At 37.8% G+C, this 24,462-nt stretch overlaps 2 protein-coding genes and 1 pseudogene across 7 annotated transcripts; 1 reads left to right on the plus strand and 2 right to left on the minus strand.

Annotated features, from left to right (window-relative positions):
* The first annotated feature begins 1,255 nt into the window (after positions 1 to 1,255).
* Positions 1,256 to 3,682, plus strand: LOC142616278 (serine/threonine-protein phosphatase 7 long form homolog). The gene is made up of 5 exons (XM_075789159.1): positions 1,256 to 1,758; positions 1,879 to 1,962; positions 2,482 to 2,572; positions 2,685 to 2,993; positions 3,518 to 3,682. The coding sequence occupies exons 1-5, from the start codon at positions 1,256 to 1,258 to the stop codon at positions 3,680 to 3,682; spliced, it is 1,152 nt and encodes a 383-aa protein (XP_075645274.1).
* A 10,577-nt stretch (positions 3,683 to 14,259) lies between these two features.
* LOC142616279 (protein P21-like) lies at positions 14,260 to 15,216 on the minus strand (annotated as a pseudogene).
* LOC142617218 (uncharacterized) lies at positions 14,260 to 23,587 on the minus strand. 6 transcript variants are annotated; one of them, XM_075789987.1, is made up of 5 exons: positions 20,106 to 23,587; positions 19,956 to 20,019; positions 19,215 to 19,362; positions 16,135 to 16,303; positions 14,260 to 15,237 (listed from the first exon to the last, which is right to left on the minus strand). In XM_075789987.1, the coding sequence occupies exon 1, from the start codon at positions 23,472 to 23,474 to the stop codon at positions 20,418 to 20,420; it is 3,057 nt and encodes a 1,018-aa protein (XP_075646102.1). In that variant the 5' UTR covers positions 23,475 to 23,587; the 3' UTR covers positions 14,260 to 15,237; positions 16,135 to 16,303; positions 19,215 to 19,362; positions 19,956 to 20,019; positions 20,106 to 20,417. The 6 variants fall into 6 exon arrangements, with proteins under 6 accessions (XP_075646102.1, XP_075646103.1, XP_075646101.1 ...); XM_075789988.1 differs by lacking the exon at positions 19,956 to 20,019 and having other exon boundaries at positions 20,115 to 23,587; XM_075789986.1 differs by lacking the exon at positions 19,956 to 20,019.
* Between the last annotated feature and the right edge of the window lie 875 nt (positions 23,588 to 24,462).

Here is a 24,462-nt window from a genome sequence, read left to right on the forward strand (position 1 = left end):
ATTAGAAAGCAGAATGTTGCAGTGGCAAAGTCACAATTGCAATCACTCATTTAGAAATATAATGCGTAGTTTTAAGAACTGGACTTGACCAGTTGGTCTGACTCCTCAGTTCAACTGTGAAATGGGACATATCCCATTCCAATCCACACTCAAAAACCAGAAAAGTAAAAAATCTGGTCAAAACTTGGAACAAGAACCAGTTGATTGATTTTGACATTTTTTTAATAATTGTTGAAAAACTTTTGAACTTACCCCTTACATGCAGTAATTCTTTAATAAAGGAGTAAATGGCCAAGTAACAAAAGAACGTTAAGCCCATTAAAAAACTTGCCCATACATTCAATGTTTACAATTCTTGATGAAGTGTGGTATTTATAGAGGAATACCAATAAGACTTTCATTTCTCCAGTGTGGGACTTTCAATAAGACTTTCTCAGAGAAGAACAAGTCCCACATGGAAAAAGAAGTTGATATTATGCATGTCTTTGACTAATAAATGAGCCACTCTACCCCTTTGTCTTTCATTCTTTATGTGTAAAAACTCTTATATTGAAAATTTTATATGATAATTGACAAGAAGTAAGTCTTTATAGATATCTTTCCTAAGTGATTAAACTCCATACACCCCTTTGCGTTCAGATTTATAATATTATCAACCCTGAATGTTCTTGCGTTCTAATTTTTGAATTTTAATAGAGGCTTTCATGATTGGGAGTTGGGTTTAGCGAATTCCTTCCTAGGCTTAACCTACTCCCAGATGCCTGAGGTTAGGGGGTGATAGGTTGAGATGGTGAAGTCTGTTTTATATTCATTCAAAGAAAGAATTAAATACTAACCTTGCAATGTTTCTATCTAGCTTGCATCACATGCTGCCGGATCCTGCTTGCAACAATTCCAATGTCCATGAGGAAAAAAAAAGATTGTTTTTGTTTTTGTTTTCAATAATGTCTATTACGTGCTAATTGCTTATCATTCTTGTGCAGTATGGCTGCTGCAAATGTTGGACAGATTAACCATGTGTAGCTTGGCCCCATTGACCAGTCGATGTTGACGTTGCAGGCCAACCATCGATCAGAAGCTATTTGGAATGGGCAGGTAAAACACAACACTAAATATTTAAGGAATGTACACGCATTTAATTCATACAATGTACACGCACTTGCTGTCATATATTAATCCATGGTTTTGTTCTATGCAAGATCCAGGGTCCCTTAAATGTCGTGCCCGTAGTGAAGAGTTCTCCGATTAAGAGCCAATGGTGGACGACCGAGTCGTTGACATCATCAAGGCACTTGGTTTGGAGGGACTCCTCAGGACCCCAGGTAGAAAGATTGACCATGGCCTGATAACGACCTTAGTGGAGCGATGGCGGCAGGAGACTCACACCTTCCACATGCCACATGGTGAGGTCACCATCACATTGCAAGATGTGGAGGTTCTTCTCAGACTTCTTGTTGACGGCGAGGCCATTACAGGGAGCACGCAGAAAGAATGGGATAATGTGTGCAACGAATTCCTTGGCTTCCGACCTGTAAATAATCAGAGAAAGCAACATCATGGCCAGAGGATTCTCATCCAACGGCTTTTGGAAGCTGTTGCCAATCCATTTCCACCTAATGCCACAAAGGATCAGCTGCATAAGTACGCACGATGCTACATCCTAGCCCTACTAGGGCACACAATCTTCATGGACAAATCCGGCGATAGGGTGCATCTAATGTGGGTGCAGCAGTTGGAAAACCTTCGCAACCCACGCAGGTACAGTTGGGGAAGTGCTTGCCTTGCATGGTTGTACCGAGAGTTATGCAGGGCAAGCGATAAGAAAGCTAATCAGATTGGTGGGTGCTTGTTATTGGTCCAGTATTGGGCATGAGCCAGGTTCCCATATTTGTACCCGACAGTTGAACATGGCCCGCCAGTGGGTGCTTATGGTCCTCCAATGCGGGGTCCACTGTCCCTGAAGTAAGCCTCTACCTCATACACGTCATGTAACTTCAATTTATTTATTTATTTTAAAAGCTTCTAGGAATTATTTAAGTCAATATTAAACAATTTTAAACAGAGGTTCAATATATACCATTAGGTTAGTATACTCTAATTTTGTGTCAAATTTCCTAAATTATATGATTAGGTTAATATATATGCTACTTATTCTTAATTTTTAGTTTTTTATTATTTTATAAGTATATAAAAGTTGCTTAGTTAACCAAGCTTCAGTTTACTAGATTAACTATCTTATTAGAAAACATACTCTAAATGCAGCATAACAAAGTATGTTTGTAATGATTAGTTGAAAAGCTAGTGGGTGGGCTAAGGTTATAAATACTTGACCATCCATAGAGAATCTATATGCAAATTGTGAATACAACTTCATTACATTAACTTGACCATCCATAGATTGATTACATTATAGTTTTAATCATATGATTTTCTCAGTGGGAAAGTTGTACAAAGTTAATGATCCCTTGTTCTTGATTGTAGGTGGTTGTGGGTCCCAAACAAGAAAAACAGGCCCGCCCACATCTTCCTGGACAGGTATCGCGAGCAAATAGCTTCAATGTTGCTAGGCCAGGTATAAAAATGCCTTGTTTAACATGTTTATTTGCAAGATATAGGTTTGGTGAACTTTGAAATATAAACATTGTTGCCTAATGTGTTGCGTACTTATTTTTTGGCTGTTGTAGGTAGTGTGGCAGCCATATGAAGCTAGGACCGTGTGGATGGCAATAGTGCCACTTGTATGTTTCCACCTAGTAGAGAAACATACACTAGATCGTATCGTTCGTCAATTCGGGATGATCCAAGAAATTCCCCGTAATGTTAACACTGATACAGTGCTTCACGGAATTGATTTGAAGGGGAAGGTCGGTGTTGATTGGATGCGGAAACATGCTACGCATATTACGGAGTGGGGTAATTGCCTTCAACAGCGTTGTGAAGCAGTGCTTGGTGATATGCCTCCACAAGATGAGTACTTCGATTGGTACAAAAGGGTAACTCGGAGGTTCATCAATGTCCTCGGTGCTAGATTGATTCTAATGGTAACTTTTCCATGCGTTCTACATCTTACCGTACTTCTTAGCATGAAACCACTGTTTAGAGAACATGATATATGTGGTCCAATGTCTTCTCAACATCAAACCTCCCTTTTAAAGTTGTTGTCTGCTTAAGATTCCTTATAGAGAACTTTGTTGATTTAAAAAACTAATTTGAAATGCTCTAAGGTCATCTTTCCTAACCACTATTAGAGTTATGGTATACATTCTTATGTCCATTTTTATTATTTTTAAATTTCTATTCATTTGATTTTTTAATTAGCATTTTTGTCTACTCTATGCCCTAGCTACATCTATAATAGAAAAAATCATTTAAATTTAGTCAAAGGTAACACTTGGTCTCCCTATAATTTGCAATTATTACTAGCAGAACCAATTCAGAACCAACGTTTATTTTATTATCGATTGGCATTTTTGATTTGGTATTGCATTACTAATATACCTGGTTTTTTCATGTGCAGATTAAAGGATACATCCGTTTGTTGAGGCGTCACCCAGTGGGCACAGAGGACCACAAGGACATTACTGATGTGCTGAAGGCAATGCAGGAGATTGGCCGTGTACAACCTCCTATCCCTGAGGCCCCGAATGAGGAGGCAGCTACTCTTGTGACAGCGCCTACTTAGAGCCCAAGCACGAGCAGAGCTCCTGCCGGACATGGCTCTTGTCCGCCTGTTGCTACCTCGAGAGTTTTCCCTACCCCCGATCCCCACCCATCCACCCCACATCATCCCCTAGCCACACCACCATCCCTTCACCCACCCCACATCCATGTCCTAGGTCTGACATCTGTCCACCCACCCCACAGTCATTTCCTGAGTTGTCACCCATTCCATTCTTTGACTTGGGTCTTGATCCAATCCCTCCTGACATGCACACGTAGCCACCCTCCCATAGTACGACCACTAGCCCTTCTTCACCCACCCCACATCCATTCCCTAGCCCCACAATCCCTTCACCCACCTCACATCCATGTCCTGGGTCTGACATCCGTCCATCCACGACACGGTCATTTCCTGAGCTGTCATCCATTCCATCCTTTAACCTGGGTCTTGATCCAACCCCTCCTGACATGCACATGCAGCCACCCTCCTACAGTACATCCACTGGCTCTTCTTCGGGCATCAACCCATCCCATGTTCAGGTTGAGCAGGCTGTTGGGTTACCTGCAGAGCCAGCAGATCGGCCGAAATGCATATCAAAGGCACCTCCGTGGGACAGGGGGGCACAAACATGGACACAAAGCTAGACCCGAGGCATCTGATGAAGGACATGCAAGACCTCCTCCTCATTATACGAGATGGCGTAAGGTTCAAAAAAGGTAATTAGATAGAAGAGAGACAAAGATTTCTATGTTAGATAGGCACATATTTCTATGATTACACTATACGGCATATACAGGCAGGGCTCATACTTCAAGCAAATATTTCCTAATCAAGTCGAATAAATGTTTAGATTCTTTTTATTATCCAGTGCTCTCTTTTTCTCCCTAGCTACTCCTCTCATGTCAGATTCTCTTTTTCTGCCTGGCTTATTCATTTATGTTAGTTTAAATTCTTATATGTTGGTTCTGCAACTCTGTTCAGCTGAAAGTAAATCAACCAATGTTACAAGCAGAGACCAACCTGCAGCAACAAATTTATTCTTGTAGTAGTACAAATTTATTCTGTCAAGTAGAGACCAACCTGCAAAGACCAATGATACAGGTTACCTTCTGTCAAGTTGCAACAAATTTTTATTGAACAAAAAAAGTAGTACAAGTAGTAGCATTGTTGTAGTAGTAATACTTATAGCCTTCATTTATTCTTTCCAGCAATATTCAAGCAACAGGGTTATGAAGTGAAAGAGCTTCCTGAAGAGGACTGCAAGCCTTTTATAAATTACAGAGGCACATTAAAAGTAGATTCTCACCAAAAATTGTTCTCTCTTTTGAGTTATGGATGTCAACACAAGCGATCCTATGGTTTTTGCTGATGCAATCTTAATGTTTTAGGTTTCGCAGGTGAATGGTGATGAGCTATCCTTTCTTCCAGTTCCAGAACAGACAAAATTTTACAGTTGGGATTGCTATGTAGTGCAGTTTACATATCCTGGAAATGAAAGAGATGAGAATCTATTTTATGCCTGGATTGGTGGCAGTGGTGTAATGGTAAGCATGGTGTATCATCTATGCATAGGTGTTTTTTCTTCAATTGAAGCTTTTCTGTTATGATTGGTGTTTTTGGCTTGTGTAACATATATAACTCTACATTCATTTATTTAAACTGAAATGAAAATAATGAGAAGAGCTCCTGTTTCTCTTGCAAACATTTGCTATTTAATTTGCAAGCTATATTTCTTGCTCGGACTTTAAAGACTTAGCACTTTATTTCCTGTCATTTTTGTTGGTAAATCTCTATAACATACTAGTTATTTAGCTTCTTATAACTCCTATATTAACTTTTAAATAATATTTTTTCTTTGTATGCTTGTAGGAAGATAGAAGGGATGCCATATCCCATATGAATGCAATTGTTGATTCAACTAAAGGGGATCCAGTTTTGGTTAGTTCTATTTTGCAGCCTTATGTGCATGATCTATTGAATCACCTATACAACTATGATACTAGTAGCTTATTAAGTGGATAACCTGATGCTACACCTGAAATAAAAGATCTGCAAGTATTACTAATATCTCCTTGATGATGCTACCTTGTTTATAAGTTTATAACACCATCTCCTTGTCCTGCATAAAATTATTGACTTCTGGACTTTCCTGCATTACTTCGACAAAGATTACTCTAATTTAGCTCACACGTTTTGAGTTCAGGCTCAAGCTGTAGAGGACAAGGAGCCAGTACAATTTTTCTTGATTTTCTAGACATTGATTATTTTCAAGGTTCATTCCTCACTTTTGAATTCAAAGATAGTTTATTATATTTCATTTTTAAAAAAAAAGATACTCTAGTGTTTAAGTATAATTGTTTGATTATTCCATTGTTTCTTTTCTTAAAAGGGGGTATGAGTAAAAGATACAAGAAATTTATAGCAGAAAAAGGTATCACTGATGAAACTTATGATGGAATCAAGACAGCTCTTTTTCGAGTTCAAGGAACAAGTCCACAAAACATGCAAGCTATTGAAGTTGATCTAGTAAGTTTGATTAAAGAAAAATGACTGATCAATTAATCTATCTAATAATGACACCTTTGATCTCTCTTGTTTTAGTTGTGCAATCTATCTAATAATGGCATTCTAATATCTCTCTGTTAAGATCCTAGTGTCCCACATTGTTTAAGTGTAAGCTTAACTATGTGTTTATAAGCTCTTGGGCACCTCCCCCCCCCTTGCAAGCCGGTTTTCAAGGGTGAGTTCTACTCATGGGTTTGTAATACTCTCCTTTGCAATTTATTTCATGATGTCACTTTTTTGAAAGCCTCATATCTACCTCTGACACCAAAAACCCTTGAAAGTGTCCTAGCTCTAAATTATTATGTTTATGTCTTTGGTACAAACATCATATATTATACAGTTTGCACATCTTCATTTTCTGGAATTGTGATGGCATGGGCATGTATTGTAAGTTTGTATTTTTGTTATTGGTAGTTTATTGCCAGAACTGCATATGCCCCTTTGAATTGAGTATCTATTCACTACGGAATAAAACTTTTGCAGGTTTCAAGCTCTCTGAACTCATCCTATTGTTACATTCTGCAAACTGAAACATTTATCTTCACTTGGATTGGGAGTCTCTCTTCGACTAGAGACCATGATCTTCTTGACAGAATGCTGGAACTGATAAATGTATGTAATGGCATATTTTGCTCATGGACATGATATTGGAATCTTTATCTAAATTAAAATTACAAACTAGGATCAAGAAAAAGAAGTGGCATGATTGTAATTTAGCACTTGGCTTTAGTAGGCTGTTAAAGAAAAGTTGTCACATGACCACCCTAATTGCTAGGAAGCTTAAAGGACTTGGAATAAGTATGGCTGCCCCCTCTTTTATGGCTGCCCCCTCTTTTACATGTGAATAAGTATCCCTTCCATATTCTGCCGTTTATCCTCAAAAAAAAAGTATCCCTTCCATATATTATGTTATGAAATTCCCCCCTGTAAAACTATTTATGTCAGCTATTCTATGGGCAGTATCTTCTGTGCCAGTCTTGCTGTAGGATGTAGCCTATAATTAACTGGATTTGGAATTTCTTCATCTCACTTTCAACTGATATCTTGAAGTCGTCATTATGGAATAGACTTGCTTGTTGTGGTCTAGTTTTTTCTCTATATACCCCCCCCCACTTTTTTTCTCTCTACAACACACAAAAAACACATATATTGACTTCTTTATTTATGTTTGTTAAGAAGGATAATGGATTAGTAGGAAAAGGTTTGCTTGTTATCTTTCTGTGACACATGTCTTCAATGAAATTCTTGAATGCTTGGATTGGTCAGTGGCTTACAATGTTTGCTCTGACTCAATGAATACTTCCAGGGGTACTGGCCTTCTTTGTGCTGCTTGGATTTTTTGGGCTTATACTACATTGCTCCTCCCTCAATAGGAATGACCCTCGGATGGCTGGCTGCCAGAACTGTTGCTATGGATGGGGAATCTCTGCCACTGGATTATAGAAACCAAAACGGTTGAAATATGAAGGGGGTCAATTTTGTGCCCTATAGGCTATTATGTTGTATCAGACACTTGCAACAATTATTCAATATCGTTGACTCTCTCTCTCTCTTTCTTCAAATGCTGGACAAAACTTATATTTATCTAGAAAAACTTATTAGAATTTTGAGCAAAATAAAAATAGTAGAAATTGACCTCACCTGGGTTACAATGCCAATTGGCACTTTGACCAGAAATCAGAGTGCCCATGATTGTATTTTATTTGTGTGATTAACCTATTCTGCAGTGCTTGTATGATTGAATGATATGAATTCATGGTCATTAATTTCTAGAAGACTGATTTAGGCCGGCTAGAATGGGTGCCTAATCTGTTTGCATTTCCATAGCCTAGCCGCCAAACTTAGATTATTGGTTCTAGGCTTCTTCTCAAAAATAAAAAAGTTATAGACTAGTTTGGTTCATGGAAATATAATTTTTAATAAATTCTAATTTAAATCTTATGATTTAAGGTGGTTTGGTTTCAAAATAAATCTTACAATTTAAAAATTTTTAAACTAAACTATTTAATTCCAGAAGTTTCAAATTACACATTGAAAGTTTAAGATAGATAGGTACAACAAGTTAAATTTCATAGTTTTGTTAATTTCAAATACAGTTCTAAAAAAAAAAAAAAACAGTGTAACTCAAGTATTAAACACTCGATTTCCATTATGAAAAAAATCCAGTGGAACTCGAGTATTAGACACTCGATTTATATTTAGTACTCGAGTTCACTAGCAGCGAGTACGCTAGGCAGAGAGTTCAAAAATATTTACGGCCAACTATCACTAGAAAAATTCCCAGTGGATTTCGACTCTCTGAAACTTGATTTCCATTTCAATGGCTTTTTGTACTAGCAGTATTTACGATTATTCCATCCAAATGGAAGTCGAGTTTTAGTGACTTGATTTTTACTGGGTTTTTTTTTTTTTTTTTTTTGTTACCCCTTTCCCCTACAGCAGTAAACCAGAATTTTTTTTTCTTCCCCTGCAACTGTAAACTAGATCTAGAACACATCACATGACTGTATACAAGCATAATATATATAGTTGCCCTAGGAGAGAGAGTACATCAGATGCAAGAAACTGGATTAAAGCATATATTAATTCATGGGCACTATAGTTGCCCTTTTAGCTACAGACCATACAAATTTAACCACAGTACGTTTGGCTCACAATCAAATTTAACCACATCTAAAGTACTATCATTGCTGGCATTATAGGCAAAAGCTACACAACGCAACTAATGTAATGAGTACAATGGATATCTACTAGTTCAATTACAACAACATTCAGCAATAAACAAAATAACAACTGAGTCGATACAACATAATCTACATAGTCGCCTAACACTTGTCCATACAGATACAACATGGTCAACATAGTCGCCTAGCATTTGTCCATACCGAATATAACCACAACTCTCACGAACAATGCCATTCCAAAATCGAGTCCCCGCTTGCCTGAAAAACATTAAAATACGGTTGTTAGTTCCTAAATGCGAAAAAAAAAAAGCAAATGAAATTCTGAGTATATTATATCAAAACAGCGACAGTACTTGCCTAGTTTGTAGCACTACCGCTTGTCGAAGCCCCACGGGAATTGGGACATCTTCTGTGGTTATGCTTCTCTTCATGACACACTCCGCATCTTTGCCTCGGTTGAATCTCCCTCAAGTCCAAATTTGGGTTCCGACTTCCCCGTTTTCGCCGTACCCCATCCATTTCATTCCTTATTCTTGACTTCATAGGACAACCTTCGACCCATAACAGACTTGGGTCAAGCACCCACTGTGGTCTGCAAATGTCCCTCAACAATAACTCTGACTTTGGCACCACAAATTGATGTGAATATGTGTGAATGGCGTTGTCCAAACTGTAACATGGGTCAATATAGCTAGTCACATTGAGATGCAATTGCTGCAAAACTTTAATTGCATGTGAACAAGGGATCTCAATGTTTTGCCACTTTCCACAACCACATGTTCTATCAAATATGTGCACTTCTTGACTGTGGTTTCCCCCTCCACCTCTACGATCGTTGTACGGGGTAACCACTTGATATACACCAGTTTCATAATTAAATTCCCTCAGAGTGTGTCTTGAAGTTTTATCGACATTTTTGGTATAGATCCCCATTGCATAATCACTCCACACCTTACCTCGAGAGCAATCAGAAGTAATTTCTTTATGTCGATCATGGAAATATGCAACAAGTTTGCACTAAGTGAACTCAACCATTGCAGTGATGGGCAAACTGCGAGCACCTTTAAGTACCCCATTAAAGCACTCAGAGATATTGGTCGTCATTGCCCCGTAACGTCTTCCACCATCATGTGACTGGGTCCATTTGTCCACATCCTCACTCATTAATATGTGTATGACATATAGCATTCAAGATGGGGATCATTAGGGTCTACACTCCTCAGTGCATTAATCTCGACATCCTTAATGGTTTGCATTATGGACTCAAATTTAGCTTCATAAGTCGCATATCCAGATTTCAAGGCCAATGCCTTTAGAGTCGGGTCATCAAAGTGTGTGTTGAAGTTGCCCGTAAGCTTCCATCATCACCTCTAGGCCACTCTGCAATGGCGCATTTGAGACCTTTATGTTGGTCAGAAATAATGCAAATGCCCTCGTTAGGTATCACATTCTCTATTGAAGTCCTGAGACACTCTAAAAACCACCCCTAACTAGCCCTTGACTCCTTGTCCACAACAGCAAAGGCGAGAGGCAAAACCTTTTGGTTAGCATCACTTTTTATTGCAATCATCAACACCCCTCGATATTAACCATACAAATGAGTCACATCAATATTGATCACTGGCCTGCAATATCTGAATGCAGCAATGCATTGAGCGAATGCCCAAAATACATAACGCAACAACGTAGTGCCATCTATAGGTCTAGGTATGGTGAAATAGCTGTACTAGGTACCCAAATCTTGATCCAAGTATGACAACAACAACTTTCGCAACCTTTGGTAAGACTCCTCCCAATCCCTAAATATCTTAGTAATTGTCTTTTGTTTTGCGTCTCATACCTTATTGTAAGAAAGCTCATGTTTATACTTAGTATGTATGATCTCCCAAAGCTCATCAATACGAGCAGTGTGATTTTGTCGCAATTTTTCCACAATTTCTGATACAACAAAACTAGAATTCATCATTTTACCGTCTATTCGCAAGCCAAAGGGTATACAACTATGTAAACCCACATAAAACGTGACCATCCACAAACCATTAAGTTTAGCCTTCATGAATGCCTCAACGTACCACTTGCAGTTGGTGTCAATGCATGCGGCACACAATTTAGTTTTGGTCGACCTACAGATAATAAAAAAATAAAGACAAATATCAAACCAAACAACAAAAGAAATTCATGATACATACCCATAATAAAAACCTAACAATACAATTAATGATTATAATTTCATAGCTATATGTGTCTTTGAACCATGTATGTCTTAAAGATATTTATTATTCATGCTATATACATCTTAGAACTATGTATGTCTTAGCAACACATTTGGGCTATATACAAAAAAAAAAACAAAAAACAAAAAACAAAAAACAAAAAAACAAATATCAAACCAAACAACAAAAGAAATTCATGATACATACCCATGATAAAAACCTAACAATACAATCAATGATTATAATTTCATAGCTATATGTGTCTTTGAACCATGTATGTCTTAAAGATATTTATTATTCATGCTATATACATCTTAGAACTATGTATGTCTTAGCAACACATTTGGGCTATATACATACCCATGATAAAAACCTAACAAATAATCAATGATTATAATTTCCATACTCAAGCAAAAAAAAAAACTAAAGACAAATATCAAAACCAAACAACAAAAGTCATGATACATACCCATGATACAAATATATCTTAACACTATATACACTAACACTAGCAAAATCCACTAACACTATATACACTAAACAACCAACAGACCCTTACCTGACATGAGGATGTGCAAATGTGCAGAGATTGTATGAGTGAGAGGGGGAGTGAGAGAGGGAAAGACTACAATGAGTGTTGGGATTGTATGAGAGAGAGAGGGAGTGAGAGAGGGGGAAGAAGACCTGCTGAATGTGTGTATGACCCGAGAGACCCAGACAAAAAACCAAATCTGATATAGGGACCCAAACATGATTGCCACGTGGAGTTATTTTTCACCACAATTTAAAATTTGAGTTTTTGAGACTCAGTTTCACTTTTAGCAAACCGAGCCTCTAAGGCTCGATTTCCATGTGGCATCTACATGGCATCCTATTCCACAGAAGTTGAGCTTCCAAAGGTCGGTATAGAAATCGAGTCTCTGAAACTCGATTTCCACGTGGAAAAAGCGCTAGGTCAGACTCCCTAAGAACATAAAAATCGAGCCTCTGTGGCTCGGTTTATAAGCCCAAAATCGAGCCTCTTAGGCTCGAGATGTTAGTGAGTAATATACTTTGAAAAAATGGCCTACTAAATATATTGTTTGGAAAACGAAATTAGTTTCCAATTTTCGCCGGAACAACTCTATGCCCGCTCTTCTTTTTGTTTTAAATGAAATAGTGTCGTTTTAGGGCTGATTTGACCCAAAAAAAAAAACACACACACACACACATCAGCACACAAACATGTTACTTTACAGTCTTTTTTCTTCTTTTTTTTTTTTTTTTGTTTTTTTTTGAGAAGAAAGACTAAGCCATTTTATTAAACTGAATTCGGAAAATCAGATAGAACAAAAGAAAGAACATCTGGCGGAGTCACCCTCAAAAATTGAGTTTCGGAACCCAACTTCAAGAGAGAATTGCACGATGAATTGCCAACAACTCCACGGTCTCCACAGCTAGTGGTTTCATGATTTTCTCAGAGAGAGCAATAACCTCCCCCTCTGAATTTTGAATCACCACTCCGAGCCCCGCTTCATCAGACTCCCCAAACAACGCCCCATCAAAATTAATCTTTCACCAAATTTTCACTTGACGGCCTCCATTTATTTGCTGCTGCTCTGAGGTTTTTGCTTCTGTCCAAACCTGGATAATTAACCCTAGAGATAGTCTTTAGCAGACACTGCTATTCTGTCCAAAAGTACCGAATGATGCCAGACTGCCCAAGCCGTGACTGCAAAAAGAGGAAGCAGCTTTGGTTTTGTCTGAACTAGTTGCACCAGATCTGAAAAAGATCCCAACGCAAATTGATTACTATCCAGCCAACCAAAATTCCTTTGCCAGATCCGATGGACCTTCTCACATCCCCACAGAGCATGGAGAAATAACATCTTCTGAATTTTTGGAACAAAGGTGACAAACATCTTCTTGTAAAATGGTTCTCTTCAACAAACTAACTTTTGTGGGTGAAGACTAGAGTTTGTACAAGATTTCCATAGAAAATGTTTAATCTTACTTGGAAACTTTAGCTTCCAAAAATTTCTGTGTGCCTCTAAATTATTTGTTTCATCCTCAACAACCAGCGGTTCTTCACACAAAGCTTTGTAACCTGTCTTGACCGAGTAATGGTCATTCCTCTCCGCAGGCCAGATCAGGGAATCGGGTTAAGGAGTGGTGCACAGAGGCAGGGATTTAATTAGATGTGCATCAGGGGGGTAAAAACATTGGTCAATCAGACTCATGTTCCACCAACCTGACTGAAGATTAATTAGCACATCAACAGTGGCATCATTTGAGTTTGGTAGCCAAGCATCCTGAAAAATCCGGGTATTCCTTCCATCCCCTACTCTCCAACGAGCACCCTGTGCAATCAAATTTCTTGAACGAAGAATACTTTTCAAGCAAATGAGCCCGAGGATGACTTTGCTTCGAACACTACCATTTGGGAATTATTTCTCCTTAAAAACTTCGTAAAATAGGGAATTCGTGTCATGAATCAGTCTCCACACTTGCTTTGCTAGCATGCTTGGTTGAATTTACATATATCTTTGAAAGCCAAACCTCCCTTCAATTATGATTTACACAGGACTTTCCATTTTTTTCAATGAATTTTTCTCCTATCTCTCCTTTGGCCCCCACCAAAATTTTCATATAAGCATCTCAATATTTTGGCAAAAACCCACTAGTAAACGGAAACAACTCATTGCAAAGGTAGGAATGGCTTGAACCACTACTTTCAACAAAACTTCTTTATCTGCTTGAGAAAGCAACTTCTGTTTCTAATCTTGTAGTTTCCCCCCCACACCCTATCTTTAATATAATTTAGGCTAGCTTTCTTATTTCTTCCTACCACAGCAGGCAGGCCCAAATACTTCTCATATTCTTTAATCTCAAGTGCTCCCAACAAATTTTTTATTACCTCCTTTGTAGAATCCGAGACATTCTTACTACAGAAAAGAGTAGCTTTTGTAGAATTTATTTTTTGTCTCGATGCCTTTTCGTAGATACTCAATAGGTCTTGAATGGCCTCCACATCCTCCACTCGTGCTCGGCCTAAAAAGAGACTGTCATATGCAAAAAAGCAAGTGGGAAATCTTTGGACCGTTTCTACAAAGAGAAAAGCCCACCATTTCACATTGTACTCTAATTATCAATGATGAGCATGAGGCGTCAGTCTTATTAAAGAAGCTCAAAAATTTACCACTAATCCCGATTAAATACAACATTCTTATTACATCATCCAAACATCGAGGGAGGTGTGACATTGTAAACACCAATGACCTTTACAATAGCATCAAAATAACCAGCCATTTAGACCCTGTTCCACTAACTTCTTGCAAATTCTCCTCTACGTTAGAATACGAAAAGATTAATTACTGACATATACTAAGCTTACATCTGAAACTGTAGTGGATTTCCGGATTGTATGTCCTTATGGGTCATACTTGCCTCTGAATTTATTAACTGAGTACAGAACAGCAAAATTAGCCACCGCACCAACAATTAATAATTTGGAAGTCTATTAACTTCTGATAATTAACTGACCACTACTAAGGTATGCCCAAATACATCGGGCAAGGTAACACAACCCACAAGCTTTTTGGAACTTTTGAATTGAAAATGCTTACATAGAACACCACCTTATAGTTAGTCCCACCATTGCACGTAAATGTGCTTATTGCATCATCCTCAGGGTAAGTGTAATCACTCAGGCACTGATCCTTGAAAGTTTTGGAATATTTGTAGGACCGCAGATCCCAGAATTGCAATAATATTCATTGGTCTTGAATACAGCACAAGGGTTGTTACACCCATCAGAGCTTTCAACCGAGTCCGGCACAGCAGAACATCTTATTCCTTTAGTGCAGACACCATTGGTGGGACAAAATTCCATGTGAACATTAAACCCATCAACAAGAGAGATAACAAAGAAATCCAAGTTTTGATATTAGTTAAGAGCAAATTTGGCAAGGGTGTTTGGGGGTGCACCAAGTAGCCCACCACAGTCACCGGTCTGACCTCTGCCATGCCCAGACCCATCAAAATTGCACCCAGTTCAGGCCCAAACGCGTGCCCCTTTTGTGCCAGCATTCACATCAAGGGGCCAAGTCTCGCGTGGGAATCACTTCAACTTGTTCTGCAAGCATACATAATCAATGATAAGGCATACACAAATATGCAGGGAAGAATACAAGAATTAAATCAATAAAGTCTTTACTATGCCCAATTTTCCCAAAGACAAAGGAAAGATAACACAAGAAAGGTAATCATGCATGCCTCAAATACTAATATTCCAGCACACTATTCCACGGTGGGATCCTTAAATGTAAGGGAAAACTTTTTGGTGATAATTCAATAGTTACAATGGGGGGAGGGAGGGAACCCTAAACGTCTCCACTGGAAACATCAAAAGTGTCAATTGAACTACAAAGTTCTCAGCTTAAATGTAATGGATAACTTGATGCCTTCTTCCTATTAAGTGAAAACTAGAACATTTAATGGCAGGAGCAGGACCCTTCCATGGCAAGGATTGACTGATCTTTTTAATGCTTAACGGCTTGAGAAAAATATCAATTCCATACTAAAATAGTTACTTTAAGAAAATTTAGCATTTGTACACTTAACAGGTAGATATAACCATACCATATTGTAACAACTGTATTTGTTTTTATGTATAAAAAAATAAATGAAAAGAACGAGAGAAATTATATTTACTTTACCCCTTATTTTTTTTATGACATAGGAAAACTTTACTCAAATTAGTTGCACTTCGTAGAGCATACTGTACAATAATCTTCATTGTTAATAAAACTTCTACAAGCAACTGACCCCACCCCCAGAACCGGTTACTGTGTAATCCAAGAGCTTTTCACCCCTGACGAGCTATGCAATTTTTCCTCATGCCCAGAGGAATTTACTTTACCCCTTTCAAGTGTAATATATGGGATTGAACCAACTAAATATGTATATGCAAACTATTATGCGTTGTTATATAGCCACAGGAAATGCTAGTGTTGAAACAGGCAAAAGTTACCTTTGAAAACTTATCTTGCTGGGCCAGGCGATCCACATCCTCATATTTGATGCATCATGAGTCCATACACTATGATCAAATCAGAGTATACTTCTGCAACCATACCAAACAAACTTTCTGCTCTATTTTCTATTTCTTTCAAGATGGACGCTTCTCTATTCTGCGCCTTCTAAATATAGAAACAATGCTATGTCAGGATTTGGTTTGCTTGACAATATTGTTACATAACTCTGAGTTGCAACACCAAGCTGACAAAAGACAAATTCTTGGCCCAATAACACAATTGGTGAAAAAAATACAAATTACTTGAAACATTTCTATATTAAAAAATTTAACAACCCACGTGTTTTGTAGGCAATTTAGCTTTAAAGTAGGGAAGAGAAAAAATGACTCTTATGCATACTTGAGATATCCACAAAGCATGTGCTTTGGCCACAGGTTCTCTCCCATGCACAGAAATCAAAGTATATTACAGTGTAACCAATCAAACACCTGTTTTTTTTTTTTTCACACATAATGAGATACAACAGAGTAACCAATCAAACCCTATTAATCCTTGTCCCCTTTGGAAACCCCATAATCCCTATTATTTTCTGGCCTTTTCCCCACTAAACCTAAACCCTGAACCCTCAAAACCCAAATGCTACCAGATCTGCCCAGAAGTTTTAAATCAGATTTTGTTGGTTCCCTATAGTCCAATGTCAACCCCCTCTCTCTCTCTCCCCTACCCTCTCTTTTTTCTCAAAAAAATAAAAACCTTTAGAAAAGTAAAGGTCTTAACATTTTTGTGAGTACACACCTAATTGGTGCGTTATTTTAAGAATCTTACCCAACACAATAATCACCCCAACAATCATTGAGTGAGTATTTTGAAGAATCTTTCATATTCAGACACAACAGTATAATGCTGGTTATATATGACAAATTAAATTTCAAACTTTATTTAAAGGAACAAAAGGCTAAAAATTAAATCAGTACAAAATGGTGAACTGTCAGAACTCAGGTTTTTTTTTTTTTGAAGAATTCTATGCTGGCTATTCAAAAACCATTTGACATGGTAATTTGAGTACCAATAACATTAAATGTGATTTAGAGACATAAGAAGCACTCTAATTTAGGGCGCAACACCAAGAACGAGAAAATAAAAATAAGCCATAGAATCAACATATCCTTCAGAACTGACAACGATAGGTCTCCCTGTATAATATTGGCTCACAAGCCTGTCACACTATACTAACTAAAGAACCTAATGGACAATTATTCCTTACTTCTGTGCCCTTGAACTCATTGTTATTGTTGATGGATGATGATAATGCCAGTAAGGATTACCAAAGTCATTTTTTGTTTAAAATCACAAACCTGAACTTGAAGGATCGGTGACCAATAACTTAAAAGGTACATAATAGTATGACACATTGTAAGATAATTCCATTTTTTTTTGGATAATTAATAAACTTCATTGAAGAAATACAAAGGCCAAAGCACACAGGATGTGTACTAAGGTAGGCGGGAGAGCAAAAAGAATTAAGAATTATAAAGGCTACATCCATCAAGCAAATCAGACAAAGAATTAAAATGGAAAACCCCTGAAGCATTAGTCCACCCAAGCAAAGTCTAGAAAAAAGATATCTTCAAGTCTTGAATTGACCTTTTGGTTACTTCAAAGTTCCGAGTGTTCCTCTCCCGCCAAATACGCCACCTTAGACAGTGGGGGACCATGTTCCAAATCACCCCATTTCTATTTTTTAATAAACTTGCCTGGCCAACTAGCTAGAAGCTCCACTACTCTTTTTTTATAGGGTAATAAAACTTTTATTGAAAAAATGAACATTGTGTTCATGATGATGAACACTCTAGACATGAAGAAAATATAAAAAGCTCAAGAGCTAACAGCTAACAGATTGTAAGAAAGCAGAAATTGAAATGCATTGTGTAAAACCCCAAATACGAGCCCACTGAAATAAAGTACCAAAAAGAAGATGTTTTAAAAGTGGCTAGAAGCTCCACTACATCCTTGGGCATGACCTAATATAGCTCAAAGAGTGTAAATACCATACTTCACAGCTCTCCAGCTATACCACCATCAAAATTGATTTAATAATTCCTTCCTACTTCAGAATTTTTTGTTGCGAACTCATCCATTAAAGTAGAATCCAGGCATCCAGGATCATCCCCACCAGATGGGGAGAGAGACTCTTCCAAGATTAAAAGGGCTCCTAATGCAGGAGGCAGTGAGAAGACAGATGTATCAAGGGCAATTATGTAATTTCTTAATATTCTGGAATGGGCTGTGCTTATAGTCCATTGGGTCTTACTTTAGTTTTATTTTAATTTGGGTTATTTAGTTGGGGTTAGTAGTAAAAGCCTAAGGAGTTCAAGTCCAAGTCTTATTAGGGTTTTAAGAAATCTCAGTTCAACTAGGATGAGGTATTAGTCGTCTATTTAAAGAGTTGTAGTACTTTCTATTAAGGTCGTGAAGGATGAATGTTTTCAGAATTTAAGAGCTATGAAGCTTTCTATATGGTTTGTGTGATGCAACCTTCTTTGAGGTGTGATGCCTAGAATTTATCTATTTTCTTTAATTTTATTAATCATGGTTACTATTCACATCATTGTTCACAGCACCTCAAATCTTGATTTTCACTTCTTCTTCCTTTTTTTTTCATTCCCAAACCCTATTAATCCTTGTCCCCTTTGAAACCCCTATAATCCCTATTATTTTCTACCCTATTCCCTACCAAAACCTAACCCTAATTCTTCAAAACCCAAGCTATACCAGATCTGCCCTGTTGTTCTAAATCAGATTTTGTTGTTCACCTTGTCCTACGTCAGTTCCTCTCCATTTTCTTATCACTGCATTGAGTCCGGTTGGATTAACATAACCTTTTATGTAAGGAATACAATTTTGTTAGGAAATTCCAATAACATGGAACTAATGACATAATTTCTCATTTAACGTCTTCAAATCTATCATCAATCCCAAAATTCATCTGTCTGCTTAAGAAATGCTCCCAATTAAAATCAAGAAAAAAAGTGTGACTAATAACAACAAAATTAATGACGCAGATATATAAGCAAACCTTGTAAATTTCAATCCCCAGCCACCAATTTTCCTATATTGAACACCACATGAACAAGCAGCCCTGGTCCAAAGCCACCTTCCTCCACCTATTTCCACAATTTACGTTCTCCTCCATCAGCTACCTAAAACCCCACTTGTTCCAATACCTACAAAAAACCATAAATACTCAAAACCCCAATTCACAAGTAAATAATTAAAGCAACCCACATTTGCTCTGCATTATATATATATATATATATATAAAGAGAGAGAGAGAGAGAGAGAGAGAGAGAGAGAGATTATAAATTCAACACGTACAATTATACTTTATTCACCAGTGGTCTAGGTTGAATTTGCTTTGTCAACTTGTATTTAAAAAAGTTGTATTTTTCTCACCTAAAGTTTAATTTCTTACTTAAATTTAACCCAAAATCATTAAAGAAAATTGAGTGTTTAAATAAATTTATTTGAAATGTAAATTCAAAAAAAAAAAATACCTGGTTACAATTGGAATCATATTTCACAAATACATTTAAGTACAGTAAAAATTAACATTTTACCACAAGTGGGTAAAGTATCATTAACCAAGTTTTTTTTTAAGAAACAAATGACCCTGTTGAGAGTAAAATCAATTTTGCTGAAATTGATCTTCTTTAGGCACGATTCGGCGCCTTGTACAGTGATCTACAAGTTCAAAAGATATCACCTTTGAGTACAACATAGAAATGTTCAAGAAGCACATTCCTCCGATCAACCTCACCTCTTGTTTTGAAAATAATACTATCAAAGGTACAAAAAGTGGCAAAATAGCCAATTGAAGAAAGCTGCATGGTATGACAAAATGATAGTCAAACAAAAAGCCAATGATCTGGCAATTAAAAATATAATGGACCATGTGCAGTTTGTGTACCTGTGATACCTGCAGTGTGCAACAATTTGAAGCATCAATAAATGGAATTGAACTCATGAGTAGCTTCTCCATCCAGATTACCAAAGGTGTAGCCGTGGCAATTACTAGCACTTGCTGACCCCACTACTGAAGCTTCACCCTTCTATGTTAAAAATTCCCAAAGAAGAGTAAGCATGTGAGTTAGCGTCAACTCTCTTGATATTTCAGCTTGACTAAGCAGGCTGTTTACACTATTTAAGGCCAAAGATACGAAACAGCACTGCAAGCAAGATGCACTTTCCCTTTGCTAAGCAATCATGTTGCTTCAACTTCCTATGCTATCTGCTTCATAAAATTACCAGCATCCTCAGAATCTGGATCAATTAGGTTCCCAGTCACTATGTCACTCAAAGTAGTATCATCTGGCACCCATCTGGAGCAGATCATACCCTCCAAAATCAGCATTGCTTCGTCAATTCTGCCAGCCTGATGGAAAGAACGGACCAAATTGCGACATGTACTAAGATTGGGCTTAAACCCTTTCTCTCTTATTTCATCAAATAGCTTAGAAGCTCCAGAAAGATCTTCCTTCTTGCAATGAGCATCAAGAATTGAATCATAAACAGTTCCCCTTGTCAGCATACCTTTACCCAAGATCTCATCTCTCAACTTATACGCTTCCACCAAATTATTTTCCTTACAAAGAGCATCAATCATTATGATGTAACAGCATTCATCAGGCTCAATACCCTTTGCCAACATCCCTTCAAACAATGTAAATACCTCAGATAATTTCTGCAATTTTCTGTAACCATACATAAGAGAGGTGTAGGTTACAACATCTGGCATTATATCTCTCCCCTGCATCTCCAAGAAGAGCTTGTTTGCCTCCTCCATCTTGCCCGCCTTGGAATGCCAGTCAATCACAGTTGTATAGGTCACATGATCAGGCTTTATCTCTTTATCAATCATTTCTTTCAACAATTGGTTTGCTTCTTGCAGCTTATTTGCCTTGCAAAATCCGTCAATTAAAGTGTTGTAGGAAAGAGTAGTAGCAAAGCCCTTCTGCTCAATTTCGCGGAAGAGTTTAAGAGCCCTTTCCATTTCTCCTTCCTTGCAACACCCATAGAGAAGAGAATTATAGACATAACTATGTGGCCCAACCCCCTTTGACAGCATCTCATCAAATAAACAAAATGCCTCCATTAGATTACCACATTTGCAGTATCCATCTATCATTGTGGAGTAGGTTACATTGTCAAGTTTGAAACTACTTTCTGAGACACCACCAAACAATTTTCTAGCTCTCTGAATATTACCTGACTTGCACAGCCCATCAATCAACGCATTGAAGATAAAAATATTTGGATCCACCCCTTCACATTGCATTTCATTATAAAGCTGGAAAGCTTCCTCTACCTCACCTTGCTTGCACAACCCAGAGATGAGAGAGCTGTAACAGACAACATCAGGAACCAAACCCTTTTTTTTCATTTCAGAGAATACATCAATGGCCTCTTTAATTTTCGCACTCCTCAAGAGGCCATTAATAAAGACACTGTATGTTTGCACATCCGGAAGCACACGCAGCGCAAGTGTGCATCGAAATGTTGCAAAAGCTTCCATAACGTTTCCTGCCTTGAAGTGCCCATCAATCAAGACAGTGTAAACAAGATTGTTCGGCATTAAACCGCGACCAAGCATCTCATTAAAATATTTGGTTGCTTCCTGCATTCTTCCTACCCTACTGAATCCACTGATGAAAGCCCCATAAGTAACAGCATCTGGGGTCAGGTCCCTTCCTAGAATTTCAGCGAAGCATGCCTTTACCTCTTCCATCTTTCCAGCTCTGCTGAGAAATGTTATTATATGGTTGTAGCAAAATATGTCTGGCGCAACTCCTTTATCACTCATTTCTTTCAAAATCCTTCTTGCCTCTTCAATTGTCCCCTCACGGACATAGCCCATAATAAGAGATCTGTAAATCATGACATTCGGCTTCAAGCCTTTTGCAACCATTTCCCCTAAGAGTCCATTAGCTTGTGCAATATTGTTATGAAGACACATTTCATGGATAATTGTACAGTATGTGGCAACTGTGGGCACCATGCTCCTGGTCTCCATCTCACAAAGTAGTTCATATGCCCTGCCTATGTTATGCTCCTGACAAAACCCTTCAATCAACCAACTATAAGTTTGGGAGTTTGGTTTGCAACCCATTCTAATCATCTCATCAACAATTTCAAGCGACTTCTCCATCTTTCCGTACTTACAAACACCATGAACAAGCATATTGTATGTACTTATGTTTAGCCGCATACCACAAGAAACCATTTCATTCTTAAGTCGCAAAACCTCGTCTATATTTCCTTCCCTTAAGAAACCATCGATGAAAACCATGTATGTGAAATCATTAAGCTTCAAACCTCTATGCTTCATCTCTTCCAACATCAATTTTGCATCTTTCAATTTCCCCCCATTGCAAAGTCCGTTAATAATTACATTGTAAGTATGTGTATCTGGGACTATTCCCATCTCAAACATTGACTTTTTCAGCTCAATAGCTTCAGCTATTGCACCAACTCGGCACATTCCATCAATAACCACATTGTAGATAAACAAATTAGGACTATATTTCTTCTCCCTAATTTCATGAAGAACCCTTTTGGCCCCCGTTATATCCCCAGCCTTACATAGTGCGCCAACTAAACTTGTATAAGTATAGAGATCAAACTCCATCTTAGCATCCCGCATCCCATTATACACCTTCCAAAACAATTCCATCATATTACATTTCAACAAATCTTTCAATAAAGCATTACAACACCTCAAACTGGGCATAATGTGACTGCTTTTGGCACCCAAAAAAACATTTGCCGCATCACCCAACATGCCTATCTTCTTATAACTATCAATCAATATATCAAACACCACAGGATTAGAACCTCTATTTCTAAAGTAACAAAGAAGCGAATCGAAAACCAACAAACTCGACCCGGAATGTGTTCTTATCATTTGCTGTAACAGCCTACTAGCGGGTCCAAGGAGATTGGAATTGCATAACAAAACAGCAAGAATAGAGAAAGAATCTAAATTCTGAGCAATACCCATTTGGGATTTGGACCAGTTGAAGAAATCTAAGAGGCGTTTGGGGTCACCCACCTGGTTTTGGTGCAGAACAAACCGAACAACTTCTGGGTTTAGCTTCATGGGTATGTCTGAGGACGCCATGAAAGACCGCCAGTTGTCATGTCCAAGAAAGTTAGAGATTTCCCAGGAAATGTCTTGGATATCTTTGGTATTGGTGATGCTACAAAAGTCAATCGATTTGAAGGGTCTTCTTCTTTGATCTGGGATGAGAAATGGGTATCTGAGTGAGAGCCTCCACATGGCGCTACACTACCTATTTGCTTCTAGCTTCTAACTAATTTGAAACAAACGCCAACTCTTCTCTTCTGCGTTTCGAATCCACACAAGACACAAACCCCTCTGCCGGATCATGGGTTGCGGGTTTGGGTACTATACCAGAAAGAAGTTTTTTTTTTTTTTTTTTTTTTTGCTTAAATGAACTTTTACTCCCTACATTTGGGTTATTTCTTGATTTGGTTCTTAGACTGATTTTGCTCTTAGGTCAATCTTTGATTTTTTAAAATCGCTTTTAAAATGGTTCCTATTGTCAACCCAGTAACAAAAAAAGCTGAGGTAGTAAACGGAGTACATAGGTGGCATGTTAAATGCTGATGTGACTAATAAAATAATATTAAAAAAGACCACGTCATCCTTTTAATGACAAGTCAGCATTTTAATTAATAAAAAAATTTTAAAAAATTAAAAAAATTTTAAAAAAATTAAACTGAAAAAATTCAAAATCAAAAACAGAAATTTTTTTTTTTTTTCAGATCCTTTCTTTCTCTGTGTTTGTGTTTGTATCTTTCTTCTTTTCATTTCCTCTCTTTTTTTTCATATCATTTTTTTCTTTGTCTCTTGGTGCGTATTTGTGTTTATATCTTTCTTTGTTCAAACTTTCAATCCCTCTCTCTCTCTTAATCTCTAACATTATCTCTCTCTCTAAACCGACTCTCTAATCTTTGGGTTCTTCTAGTTTTTTGTGGGGTGGTCGGTAATGGAGGTGGAAATCGGTGGTCAAGTGGAGATCGGTGTGGTTGGGGTGGTCGTGGTGGAGATCGGTGGTCGGGATGGAGATTGGTAATCCATGGGTCTTGGATTATGGGTTTGGTTGGAGATGGAGATGGAGATGGAGATGTCTAGGTTTGGTTGGAGAGGCAGGGTTTTTCTAGGTTTTAATGGGGGTGGGCTATGGCCGTGAAGATCGGTGTGGCCGTGGAGATTGGTGTGGGTCTTGGATTTGTGTTTATAG

Source organism: Castanea sativa, chromosome 11 (genome assembly GCF_040712315.1).
Source record: "Castanea sativa cultivar Marrone di Chiusa Pesio chromosome 11, ASM4071231v1".
NCBI classification, from domain to species: Eukaryota; Viridiplantae; Streptophyta; class Magnoliopsida; order Fagales; family Fagaceae; genus Castanea; species Castanea sativa.